Source organism: Gopherus flavomarginatus, chromosome 5, assembly GCF_025201925.1.
Source record: "Gopherus flavomarginatus isolate rGopFla2 chromosome 5, rGopFla2.mat.asm, whole genome shotgun sequence".
NCBI classification, from domain to species: domain Eukaryota; kingdom Metazoa; phylum Chordata; order Testudines; family Testudinidae; genus Gopherus; species Gopherus flavomarginatus.
Genome location: NC_066621.1, coordinates 131,953,562 through 131,967,610, shown reverse-complemented (window position 1 = coordinate 131,967,610; position 14,049 = coordinate 131,953,562). Strand labels below are relative to the sequence as shown.

The 14,049-nt window shown below is 41.5% G+C and overlaps 2 protein-coding genes across 2 annotated transcripts in view; both read left to right on the top strand.

Moving 5' to 3' along the window:
- Nucleotides 1-14,049, top strand: part of LOC127051761 (alpha-1-antiproteinase 2-like) — a 298,892-nt gene that overhangs the window by 202,407 nt on the left and 82,436 nt on the right. The window lies entirely within an intron of this gene.
- On the top strand, nt 4,308-13,096 carry LOC127051767 (alpha-1-antitrypsin-like). Its single transcript, XM_050954495.1, has 5 exons — nt 4,308-4,981; nt 7,770-7,853; nt 8,041-8,227; nt 10,527-10,674; nt 12,905-13,096. The coding sequence occupies exons 1-5, from the start codon at nt 4,318-4,320 to the stop codon at nt 13,094-13,096; spliced, it is 1,275 nt and encodes a 424-aa protein (XP_050810452.1). The 5' UTR covers nt 4,308-4,317.

Here is a 14,049-nt window from a genome sequence, read left to right as displayed (position 1 = left end):
AGGAACTGCCTTTCCAAATATTAACTGCATTATTGTTACTGTTACTGAATAAAGGAACATTGGGACCTGAAATTTTGAGTCTGGAACCTGCCTGAGTCTAATATTTTTTTCTTTTCTGTTGTATTGTTTTTCAGTAACTTTCAACCAATTAATGCCATTTTAAGAAATTAGCAACATTAAAATTTTCAGTGTCAAAACCTCTTTGAGGTTCTCATTATTCTAAAGCAATAAATTAATACTGCTATTAATGAACTATAGAGTCTGCTGATAAGGTGAGTCCAGAAATTTTGTACAGCAAACAAGGACTAAACATCCTCAGTGATAATTTTCTTTAAACTTTGAACAGAATCAATATGGACATAGATGAACACAATTTGTTGAGGAAGAGTCAGCATGGCTTTTGTAAAGGGAATCCATGTCTTACTAATCTATTAAAATTCTTTGAGGGGATCAACAAACATGTGGACATGGGTGATCCAGTAGGTATGGTGTACTTGGACTTTCAGAAAGCTTTTGACAAGGCCCCTCTCCAAAGGCTCTTAAGCAAAGTAAGTGGTCATGGAAGAAGAGGGAAGGCCCTCTGATGGATCAATAACTGGTTAAAAGACAGGAAACAAAGGGTTGGAATAAATGGATAGTTTTCACACTGGAGAGAGGTAAATAGTGGTGCCCCCGAGGCAGGGCCGTCGCTTGCCATTTTGGTACCCTACGCAGCCCCCTTGCCAGAGGGGCAGCCTCAGGCCTCTGCCAGGGGGGCAGGAGCAGGGTTGGAGGGGCAGGGGGAACTGCTCTCCAGCACTCACCAGCGGAGAGGAGTGGGTTGGGGCTGGGTCGCTCCATTTCCTGATGCGTGGTGAGTCCTGGGCAGGCCCGACCCCGCAATCATGAGGCTGTGGAAAGTGGAGTGACCCAAACCCAGCCTGCTCTGATCTACTCCCCTGGCTCCCAGCCCTGGAACTTGGGGGGCATGGGGAACATGGGAGGCAGCTTTACCATGTGATTATTAACAATATTGTTTTTCCACAAGGGGTATTTTTATCATCTATGTAAATGAAGAAAGGGTGGAGTTAGCATTAAGGAGGTGGGGTTATTAGGTTTATGTACTTTTTTGGCAAGCATTCAGCAAATAATCTTGTGTATTCAGTATACAGGGCAGCATCTCGCTCATACGCTTTATCATACTCAAAGTTAGAGCTGGTTAAAAATGCCATTTCCTTAAAAGCCAAAATGGTTTGCAAAAATATATGGAGTTAGGCTTTTCCTTCAAGATGTCTCAGTTTCAGGATGAATTTCTAGTCACAGTATGATGACAGCAGCACACCCCAACCTAGACCAGTGATTAGGGTACTTGCCTGGAATATGGAGAGCCAAGTTTAAATTCCTGTTCCAATCCATTTGTGGTAACTACCCTGGGCTGGTGGCTATTATAGGGTGTTTGCTTTTTGTGAATTTTTTTTAAAATATCTAATTTTTGTTCTGCATGAACAAAACCAAATGTAAAAATCTCTCTCTCTTTTTTTTTTTTACAACACAGAATATTGTTTTCTAGCCAGCCCTACTCAGGGTACATTTTCTTATGCATTCTTGTATAGCTAAAACACTCTTGCAAGTTTTGTATTGTCCATAAGGTAAGCTGTGAGGATATTTAACTAACACATCTGAGAAGCACATGCAAAGAAATCAGTCCATGTGAAACCTCACTAGGTTGAGGGTGGTGTTTCTTCTCTGCATCCTCCTTTCAGTTGCAGACTTAGGTGGAGAGAAGTGCAGGGAATGGTATGTGGTCCCAGTGTAAGACTGGGGATTCACAGGAAAGTCTGGCTTCAGCCATGTAGGTCTCCAATCAGCCATACAGAAAAGTCCCTTGGTCCAGATTCCAGAATCCCTGAAAAACTGGCTGACGACTGTGCTGTCATTGGCTTCCCCAACACAGTTGTACACTCTGACCCCTGCTGGTTTAAATACAGTAATGAGCTTTATGGCTTTTGTGCTTTGGAAGTACATCCTGGGGTACTTGCCTCCAACGTGTGTTTGCACAGGGAGGCTTACAGGCACGTAGAAACAGCATAACTACAACTACCCTCTAGCTGGACTGCATGACCCTTGGCTTTAGTCTGTTCTACGTGCATAGGTGGTGGGTCCATGAACCTAGATGTCCAGAGAAACTAGCTTCATCAGCATTTTGTCTGACCTCATTGATAATTTTACTTTGATCTATGTAATATTTAACAAGAGGGCAAGGTGCTTAATGCTGTTCAGCGGTATAAATAATGGAGCAAGGAGCAGTGCAGATCAGATAGACACAGCTGGGGCCTTCTGAATATACTGTGAGTACTGTGTTCATTTTTCCTTAAAGACAATGAGTTCATGTTATAAGGAGTTTAGTTTATAGGATCATTTCATTCTCCTGTGGGTGATTCCATAATGGCCATAGAGAACAATCTGCTCTGTAGCTTGGCCTGTCTTATGCAGTCTCTCAGAGGAACAATAGAAATTGTTACCCTTGTGAAGTTGTGCTTTGACTTAAAGTCAAACACTATTTAATGGCAAATGTTGAAGAATAGTTCAATGCAGTCTCAAAAGTGTGGCTGTACTCTGAATAGTAACTGTAAAAAGACATTATAGGGCTGCACGTTTAGCCAGGCACTAGCTCCAGATCAAATGTGCTCAGTTTACAAGGAATGTTTTTTTCCTTGTAAACTGCTAGCCCTGTAAAATCATACAGGCTGGAGAGCCAGGCTGAAACTGGTCCCTGCTAGGGCTCTCTGTCATGCAAGCCACCCCAGACTGGGGAGGGAGGTTTGGGAAGGATCTTGCTGCACAGATAAAGCACGTTCTGAACCCCAAGAAGGGGCACAGCTGTGAGTTACTCTCCATGTACATCTTGGAGTTCATCTTGGATAACTGATCAGGGTACTGAGGTTCAGGGGTGGGACGGGGTAACTGCTTCAACCTCTGAGCTGTGAGAGTGGCCAGGGAGTGACTTTGCCCCCTGTGGGGAGGATTCCTCCACCATTATTTCCACAGAGCTCCCCAGTACTAGTTACCAGTTTGTGTGCTTGCATGGTAGATGTGGCCCTATAGACTAAGTCAGGTGGAGAGGGCTTTGCAACTACTGCCTGTGAATTTTAGAACTGGGGCCTTTTTTCCCCCTTGAAAGAAACCTAGGAAGTTATGGGCCTGTTTTCAAAAACATTTCACAGAATCTGTGAGAGACTGCTACGTATGCTCACAGTTACTGTGCTTTGGTTTGCAGATCAGGTGCTTGAGAAAAACATTGAGCATTCATATTAGTTTAGCCTCTCTGTTTCCATCAGGAAAAAACAGAGAATGAGAAAAAAAATCAAAACATTTTATTTCAATGTTTTCTAAGCAAAACATTTAGATTTTTCAGTTTATAACAGTTTTATTTCAAAATTTATTTTAATTTTATTATTCAAATATTTAAAATGCTCAAAATCAAACCAGAACATCTTGACCAGGAGCCATTTTTTACAATTTTCACTTGCTGAAAATTAAAAAAATATATATTTTGGGTTTGAATTACCAGTGAAGCAAAAAAAAAAATCTGTTTATGCAGATGCAGTTGTGGGGATCATGGATCTCCACTATTCCAATGTGACACTGGTATGAGATAGAGTAGCAGCTGGGCTACTCTAACCCATATCTGGGCCAAGGAGCTGTAACCGTTTGCTTCATATGTCACAAGTGGGGCTCAGGAGTAGGGGAGAATTGAGCCCAGTATGTTTTTGATTGTTACAGAATCATTTGAAAAGGTTTTAATATAGCTGTGCTATTATAGAAAGGCAAGCATCATTTGATATGCACCTTTTTACAAACCTATTAATACTAATAAACATGATGGTTCTTAAAGACAGGGGTGGGTGAACTGTTTCAGAGGAAATAAACTGTTCCAAACATGGTCCCTCTCTGTCCACTCTATTCAGATTCAGATAAAATATCCTGTCTACCCCGCACTTGTTCCCTTTCTCTGACTCCGAAGATGGACGTAGCTGACTCACATCTGATTGTCTAATAAGTCCAATCCCCTTTCCTTTCCATAAGTCTTCAGTATCTCGAAGGCTTACTGTCTGGAAAGGAGATGGGGAGAAATATCTGAGAATTGCAAGGAAACCAAGGTGAAGGAGTATCTCCAAATGCATCAGTGATAGCAGAGTGGGACAACAGGAAACTCTAATATCTGGAAAATAATCACTAGGTCTAGTTTCACATGGAAAAAGAAGAACAATTTTCATTACACTGTTCCATAGATATAATGACTTTCATTCTTTCTTCATAGAGTTTTTCCAAAGGAAAATGAAGCCAACCCTCTATCTGTGTTTGTTACTTGTTGGACTTCTTGCTGTTGTCCATTGTCATCCTGACCCTGACCACTACGATGACCATGATGATACAAAGCCCCAGGAACATTATCCCAGTGTTAAAGGAAATCCTAAAAGCAGAACACCGGCTTGTTCCAAAATAGCTCCCAGCAATGCTGACTTTGCATTTGCATTCTACAAGCAGGTTACATCAGATGCAGTTGAGAAGAATATTTTCTTCTCTCCTTTGAGCATCTCCACAGCTTTATCCATGGTGGCTCTAGGTGCTAAATCAACCACTCTGACTCAGATTCTGGAAGGACTCGCCTTTAACCTGACAGAGATTGAGGAGAAGGAGATACATGAAGGTTTTCGTGATCTCATTCACTGGCTAAACAATCCTGAGAGTGAGGTCCAGCTGAATCTGGGAAATGCCCTTTTTGTTGATGAGAAGCTGATATTGCTGCAGAAGTTTTCAGAAGACATCAAAAGCTTGTATGAAGCAGAAGCTTTTCATAGTAATTTCCAGAATTCTCCAGAGACTGAGAAACAGATCAATGATTATATAGAGAAGAAAACCCATGGGAAAATTGCCAACTTGGTCCAGGGTCTTGATCCATTCGCTCTAATGGTTCTTGTCAACTATGTTTACTTTAAAGGTGAGACATGTTATACCAATGGCTACTTATTGCCAATATAAACTTGCAGTATCTGATTTGTAATCTAAAACAAAACACAAAAATCCCCAATCATTTTTAAATTTATTTAACAGGTAGTTAGGCCTATGAGATCAACTACATTGAAAATAATTATGTCTGGAAAACTTTTCCAGGAAGATTATATGAAAAAAATGTCAAGATTTGGTGTCTGAAATTAGGCCCCTTACATCATAATTAGGCACCTAAATGTAAGTGGTGACATTATTAGACCTACCAGAATCTCTTTGAAGTCAGTGGGGGCTACAGTGCTCAGGATATCGAAGACCAGGTCAGTTGTGACTGGCTTTATGTATTCATGTTTGAAAAATGTGTTCTTCCCTTCATTTCATGATACAATATGAAATATGCAGCAAAATTAATGGCTAAGTCTCCGTGAATTATCACATGCACATAGTCTCATTCTGGTAGGAGATGGTGGCTGTACATCTATTGGATTACGATGACTTCTTGTGCTGTTATATAAGGAGAGAAAACAGCACCTGTCCGTTCTTTGCAAAGAGTAGGGACATTTTCTTTAAAATTGTGCAGTATCTGGAATCCAAATTGATTTTGTATTTGATAAACAACTTTACACAGTGATTTGTCAGATATGTTGAGCAAATGGTATACAGAGAACATGAAAAGGTGATTTTTAAGGCCTGGAAACCAACCTGTTGAAATGGAATGGTATTCAGCTGAACAGTAACTACCTCCTAAACCTTGTTAAAGTTGTGTAAAAAAACTGGTATGTTAGTTAATCCTATCAAAGGTGGGGTGATTCTGTTCTGAGGGCTGGTCTACACTACGGGGGGAAATCGATCTTAGATACGCAACTTCAGCTACGTGAATAACGTAGCTGAAGTCGAATATCTAAGATCGGATTACTCACCCATCCTCACCGTGCGGGATCGATGTCCGCGACTCCCCCTGTCGATTCTGCAACTCCGTTGGGGTTGGTGGAGTTCCGGAATTGATATAAGCGCGCTCGGGGATCAATATATCGCGTCTAGAAGAGACGCGATATATCGATCCCCGAGCAATCGATTTTAACCCGTCCGATACGGCGGGTAGTCTAGACGTAGCCTTAGTGTAGCAATGATTGAGTCATGATAATGATTTAAAAGGAAATTAGAAAACAGTGTAACCATTATCATTTATGCAAGACCAGACTTCACTAGATGTCTGCACTGCCCTGACCATAGAATATTAATGTTAGAAGGGACTTCAGCAGGTCATCTAATCCAACCCCCTGCTCAAACCAGGACTAATCCCCAGACAGATTTTTGCCCCAGATCCCTAAATGGCCCCCTAGGAAGTGAATTCACAACTCTGGGTTTAGCAGGCCAATGCACAAACCATTGAGCTATCCCTCCCGCAATAATGTATAGCGGAGGGAAAGAATGGTGCTATGGCTAAAACATGCATTCTGATTCCACCTCTGTCACAGACTCGCTGTGCAACCTTGGGCATGTCACATAAGCTCACTGTACCTTGGTTTCTCCATCTGTACTGTGGCGATAGTAATGCCTCCTTCACAGGGGTATTCTGAAGCTTAGCTCCTTAATCTTTTTATAGCTCTTTCAGAGCCTTTGAGCTATAGAAATGCAAAAAATTGTCTATTTAATTTGTGAGATTTAGTGCAAAACTACTTGTTCTAGAAATCACTAGAGAGAAATCGTGTTAACAGCAGCTCTATTTATGGAGACACTTGTGCGACCAAAGGAAAAATATTTTCCCTTTTTCTCTTCCAGAACATAAATAATAATGCACTGCAGCACCTAAATTCCCCTTGTGAATCTAGCTCTAAAAGTTTAAAACTCATGGAAAAAAACTTAATTCATTAATTCCCTGTAAATTGTCAGAAAGCAGCCTCATGTGGAACTGCCTCAAAAATACATCTTAAAAGAAAAAAAAATGGGATTACTTAATTTCAGTTCATGGTTTTCATCAGGACTTTTAACAGCTCATACAAAGTCTCAACACATTAGAGATTCCCAGGGCCGAACGGGGGAAGGGGGACTGGGAAGCCGGTACAAATTACCGGGGCCTGACGGTCCGGAAGAGGGCCCAGGGTCCAGCTTCCCCAGCTTTGTCGGCCCTATTTAGCCAGTCCACCCTTGCTGGGGGGCCCAACATTTTTTTTTTCACCAGGGCCCAAACCCACTCTCGGCAGCCTTGGAGATGCCCATTATACTATTGAAAGAGTGTTACCGAAATGTCAGGTCCACCTAGCTGAGAGCCAATGACAGCCAGACAGGGATAAGGAAAGATTGCTTTATTCTGCAGAAGAAAGGAGAGTTCTGCACCTTAGTACAAAAAACTCTACTCCATACAAAAACCAAGAATCTTTTATACACACTCACACACAGGCTTCGGTCATGTTAGCATTTGATTGGTGGTTAGCAAACCCTGCATTTCTGCAATCTGCTCAGCAAAAACCAGCTTAAGACCAGCTCCAAGTGCCTCAAGACTGATAAGGAAAGACAGTTCAAAAGTTCAGGCTACTGTGTCCGTGAGATATTCAATTTCTCCTAATGGTTGCCAGCTATTATAAGGCTACTAACTGTTAGGGGGTCACTGCTAATTGTCACAAGAGTTTTACTAACATGTTGGGAAACAAAAAATCCCCTTAGGAAAATTGGCTTTGAGTTCCCTTGAATCTATAAATATAGGTTTATTATACTTGATTTAGTGTGGTTTATACTAATAAATCCTCTTTCACACTATAGTCAATTGCATTCTTTCACAGCCTACTGGGAAAATCCTTTCAGTGATTTGCTCACCCATGAAGCAGACTTTTTTGTGGATGGGAAAACATCAGTTAAAGTAAATATAGAATCATAGACTATTAGGGTTGGAAGGGACCTCAGGAGGTCATCTAGTCCAACCCCCTGCTCCAAGCAGGACCAATCCCCAGATTTTTACCCCAGTTCCCTTAATGGCCCCCTCAAGGATTGAACTCACAACCCTGGGTTTAGTAGGCCAATGCTCAAACCCCTGAGCTATCCCTCCCCCCGATGTGATGACCCGAGATGGATTTTATAACACTCACTATGATAAGGAGTTGTCTTGTCAGCTGGTGGAAATACCTTACAATGGAAATGCTACAGCGTTATTTATCCTGCCCGATGAAGGAAAAATGAAGCAAGTGGAGGATGCTCTATTGAAAGAAACTGTGTCTAAATGGGTAAAATCACTTAAACAAAGGTAACGCTTATTTTCTGCTTTGGTGTTTTACTGTAAATATAGAATAGAATCCAAATTGTAGACAAAATTAAACTAGGTGCCATAGTTCCTTGGGTACCACTATATTGACTCATTGGAAGTTTCAGTGATGCAATGGCCATAAAGAACTAAACCAAAATAAAGCTGTGATGCTTTTAACTTTCAACAAGTAGGAACTGCAGTAGGAATCAGGAGGGTTTTGTGGTTAAGGGACAGGACTGAGAGTCAAGAGATCTAGGAGCTATTCCCATTTCTGCCAGAGATTTTCTACTTATTCTTGAGCCCTTATCTTTACACTGCCACAATTACGCCATCCTTAAAAAGGTGAATGATGACATTTACCTGCCATTGTAAGACTTAATTCACTGATGTTTGTAAAACACTTTGACACCTTGGATGGGACTCAAGCTTTTGTATCAAATGACAAGATAAAAACCAGGGTAGGCCTAATTCTGATCTCACACCAATTTTACACTGGTGTCACTCCACTGACTTCAGTGAGTTATTCCTGATTCTCACTGATGTAAGTGAGAGCAGAATCAGGCCCAGGGAATGTTAATATACTATCTGCCTAGAGTTCAGCAGACTATTCCACACAAAAACTTGATCTGGAAAAATGTAAGCTAATGCAGCAGGAAAAAATAATCCAAGATACAGATGTTCAAGGGAGGGAGGTAGCTGGAAATCAGTATTGCTGAAAACAATGTAGGTGAGAGCAGAAAGAAATGAGAAATGAATTTGCAATGTGAAGTGACAGCAAAAGTAAATCGATGTAATATTGGGATGCATACGCAGAGATTCCAGGTGCTACAGAGTACTGCTGAGATTGCACGTACGGCGAAACATAATTCAGTCCTCAGCACCTTAATACCAGAAATATGTCAATGAGTCTTGGGAAATCAGAGAAGTCAGAAAAAATAAACAGGGATTGGACAGATGAATTTTAAGAGGAAATGTATAAATGTGCACAATGTAGCCAACTGATGACTAAGGCTGATAGAACTTGTGAATTTATTGGACCAGATACAAATTCTACTTGTTCACCATTTATCATGATGCTGATGGTGACATTTTACTTGCACACCCCAAATTTCATTGCTCTAGGCAAGCAGAGAAATAGCATTTTGTAAACCTGGCATGCAATTATTTGGAGAGTGTAAACATCAAGCAGAGACAGGAATTGCTTAGTGATACAGGATCTGGTCCTGCATTATTAAAATCAATTGGATTCCTGCCATTGATTCAGTACCTGGAGCAGCAAGTAGGCCATAATTAGGAGTGGTAAGCAAAGGAAAATAGTTAGGAGTGAAATCAAGCAAAAGGAAAATATAATCCAAATATCATAAAACATAACTTAATGTGGACGGGTCTCCCTAAGGACATGACAGAATTAAAAAAAAAAAAGAACTGGACGGGAAAAGAACTCAAATGCATATTGTTAGGCAGAAACCTGCATTGTCAGGAAGCAGGGCAGGGGGAATAGACAAGATGGCCAAAATGGGTGTTTTTCATCTCCAACTTCTTTGATTCATTGCCATGAATGGTAATAGTCTGTTGAATAAAGATATTGACACAGCCTTATGGAACCAAAAGGATGTTTTGGAAAGTATGGAGAAGTTTCTCATGTGTTCCTCACTGTCCAGAAGAATGAACAGAGGGATTATGAGAAGGCTTATCTTTTCAAGAGATACACGATCCTCATGTACTATTCCAAAGACAGAAAACCAGAGACTAGTATCAGTCTGTGTAACATGTCTAGAGGCTGAGCAGATAGGAAGGGGACAGGTGGTTAGAACATTCCTCCTTTCCCGCATTGGGTTGTAGAATAGCTGCAGAGCTGCTCCATAAAAACATCTTTCAGATGCAAGCTTAGTAAGCTCTTGGGTGCCCCTCCCCCCAAGGGTAAGAAATAGGAGAATCTATGCTGTGGCAAATCCCTCCATCCCAGACGCTGCACCTCAGGAGGAACACAATCCTCTGTGTACTGCTGTAAATGGAATTTGCACTGAACAGGGTTACTTACTATATAGAGGCATCACATCCCTACATGGCCCTCCCAATTCAGCCTCACATGTCACAGAAAAACGGTGCCAGTTGTGTTGACAAGGGTTTCTCTACAGCCAGAGAGCTAGGGACTGGATTTGCTCCCAAAAGAATGCAAAAAATCCAAGTGGACTTCTTGGTATTCCCAAGAACTATTTCAGGCATCACTATCTATCAGGTACTCCACAGTGTTATCTGAATGCAATATTTTATCATCATCTTGTATTGCCTTCAACAGAAGAATAGAACTGTACATTCCAAAATTTTCTATTTCGGGCTCCTATGATGTCAAAGAGATATTCAAGAGATTGGGTGTGATCGATGTATTCGAGAACCATGCCGATCTATCTGGAATCACTGAGAATTCCAAGCTGAAGGTTTCAAAAGTAAGTTTGAAAACAGAGGTAGTACTAAATGGATTTGTCTGTAACTAATCACCCTCACCCTGGGCAGCGTCTAAGCTATGTTCAGTACAGCTTGGCATACGGTCATCATCATGCTATCTTTAAACACGCATAACTATGGGGTTGGTAGATAGGTCATAAATATGGATACAATTTTGTCACAGTAAAATTATGCATAATTCACAGCACAATCATAATAATAAAAAAAAAGATAATTTTGCCCTATGGTCACAGCAACAGAGTGGACCCTGCTGATGCACAATAATAGTTTGTTAGTTCATTTTGATCTAATCCGCTTTGAAATGGGACTAGGTCAAAGCAAACTAACAAATCCTTAACCCAAAGCAGTTGATCAAAGTGAATTAACCAACTGTTTGTGTGGATCTTGCTACTGGACATTGACAATTGGCTAAATTTATTTTGATCAGCAACTGTAACATCAACAGTTCATTAGGTCACATTTATCTATCCCTATTTCAAAGAGGACTAGATCCAGGGCTGGCGCTTCCATTTAGGTGACCTAGACAGTCGCCTAGGGCACCAGGATTTGGGGGGAGGGCGGCATTTTGCCACCCTTAGCGGAAATCCAGAGGCGGGGGGGGGGTCCTTCTGCGCTCCAGGTCTTCGGCGGCAATTCTGCTGCTGGTCCTTCACTCACTCTGGGACCCACTGCTGAAGTGCCCCGAAGACCTAGAGCGCGGAAGGACCCCCCGCTGCAGAATTGCCGCCAACGACCGGGAGTGTGGAAGGACCCCCGCCTAGGGCGCCAAAAACCCTGGCGCCGCTCCTGACTAGATCAAACTGAACTAATAAACTGTACTGCTTGGCAGCAGGGTCCATATAAATGTTAATATTCAAGGGACCATGAAAGGTGATCACTGTCCTGGAAAAGTTGAAATAAATGGCAGAACTCAGAGGTTCCTTGACAGTGGTGACATAATCACGTCCTTAGTCATAAACTAGAGCAGCCTGATAGTTGTTTAAATTAAGGCTGTCTATTGAGAGGCCCTCAAGGGCCCTTCCAATGTCAATGATCACTGGGCATAGAGGAACCTTAGCCATGCCTCCTATTCCCCAGACTTGCACCTTATAACACAGGCTGGGAAGACCATCCTGAGATTCCTCTGTGCAAGTGGAATCATCCATCATCTGGTTATGACTGTTTCGCACCACCAGAGTTGCATAGGATTTGGCTCATTGTTTTAAAATGTGTATAGTTTATAACTATAAATGACCTGATCTTGCTCCCATAGAGGTCACTGGCAAGACCCCCAGTGCCATCAATGTAGGCAGGAGTGAACTGGAGAAAAGCTGTCTTTCCTAGAAAGAAGCAATAACTTGCTCATCACAGATAATGTTCGCTCGTTACATCTAACACCGTGGTAAATTTTTATATTTCCAGACACTACAAAGACACGTGAGTTCACACAGAAAAAGAGTTTAACCATTGCATAACCCATAATAATCTTCAATTTAAACTAACATTGGCAAAGAATATACTTTAGGTCACATTAGACACAATACAGAGAGTTCCAAATACAGAACTTTTTACAAAGAAATCAGTCAATATTTGGACTTAGAAATGTGAATTGATACCTGGAGCTTAGCTAGCTGGTTCCTTTCCCTCTGATGTCATCATTCCTCTTGAATCTGGTCCAGTTTTCTGTTGTAAACTAATTCTTCACTAGACATTTATTTCAGATTCTGAGACTATTCTTCTGTGGTGAGGAGTAGTGAATAGGAGAGTCCTTTTGTGGTGATTTGATTCTTCCAGCTCAGTCTTTTAATATTAATGTGCCTAACCCAGCAATACTTACTTACACAGACAAAGCTCCTAATAAACTCATTGGGAATGCTGTCTGTATTTTTAATTAATGGAGATATCCTATCTCCTAGAACTGGAAGGGGCCTTGAAAAGTTATTGAATCCAGCCTCCTGCCATCACCAGCAGGACCAAGTACTGATTTTGCCCCAGATTCCTAAGCAGGCCCCCTCAAGGACTGAACTCACAACCTGATGTTTAGCAGGCCAATGCTCAAACCACTGAGTTATCCCTCTCTTCCATTATGCTCCTTCAATCCTGTTCTTATTGGGCCCATGTCTTACCAGCTGATTTTTCAAAGAACTCTGGTTTCAAAGTGAGCATGTTCACTTTCAGCCACTGCCCACCATTCTGTATTTAGACTGTAACGTTTACTTCATTTCCTTGCAGGCTGTTCACAAGGCTCTGCTGAAAGTTCATGAGAACGGCACTGAAGCAGCAGCAGTCACTGTCGTGGAAATGGTTCTTACATCTCTTCCTCCAGTCATTGCAATCAACAAGCCCTTTCTGATAATGATTTTTGATCGAAGCACTGACAGCTTGCTCTTCCTAGGGAAAATTGTAAACCCTACTGAAAAATAATTCGTCACTGCTGTACATGTCATACCCCTTGTACTTAGTGCTGGTAAATTCTGATGTGCTCATGTACACCACCTGGTACTCATAACTTTATAAAAATTGTGATTAACATATATTCCCAAACAAATAAAGCAGGAGTGCGATAACTCCTTGCCTACAAAAAAGTCTGCTATATCGTCATCCACTAGGAAGTGATCTGTGCAAAAAGTTACACTGTTGCCAACCCCAAAGTCTTCATTGGTTTAGAATTAAGTCTTTTTTTAAACTGCTAAGCCCACCCGCATCCTGGAAAAACAAGGTAAACATCCAATTGAGGGAACCATATTTTAATACTTTACACAAATTAATTCCATAGACCACCTGTGGTTTGACTCTAAGCAGGAGAGCTAAGAACGTAATTCATTTTGACCAGGTGTACTCTGGCAAGCAATGACTCCAAAAAGGACGTTGGGGGTCATGGATGACCAAGTGAATATGAGCTCCCATTGTGACTAAAATGGCTAATGTGATCTCTGGGTGTGTTAGGAGGGGAGCAGGAGCAGGGAGGTAATATGATCTCTGAATATGTCATTGATGAGACCACTTCTGGAACTGTGTCCACACTTTAGAAAAGATACTGAAAACTGGAGAGGGCTCAGAAAAAGAGATTCAAGAATGATTTGAGGTCTGGAAAACATGTTTTATGATATGAAACTTCAGCCTCCAATGTCCATCCACGATCCCTGTTATATTTGGAGAGGTCAAAAGAAGGGGGAGACTGATAGCTTGAAGCAGGGGCAGAAGTCCAGCCACTAACTCAGCTCCTCTAGCAGCTGCCTCAACTTTTAAATCTTTTGAGGCTGATGAATCATAGCTTGTTCTTCAGACTGCGACTTGCAGGCTGATGGCCAGCAGCTCAGCATATGAGCTGGAGCTAGTAGGGTTACGAGAAGCTGGAGGTACATTTCTGGGGAATA

Coding starts and splice junctions, on each gene's coding strand:
- LOC127051767 (XM_050954495.1), top strand. CDS start 4,318: ATGAAGCCAACCCTCTATCTGTGTTTGTTACTTGTTGGACTTCTTGCT. Junction 8,228..10,526: donor GTAAAATCACTTAAACAAAG/GTAACGCTTATT, acceptor TGCCTTCAACAG/AAGAATAGAACTGTACATTC. Junction 10,675..12,904: donor CCAAGCTGAAGGTTTCAAAA/GTAAGTTTGAAA, acceptor ATTTCCTTGCAG/GCTGTTCACAAGGCTCTGCT.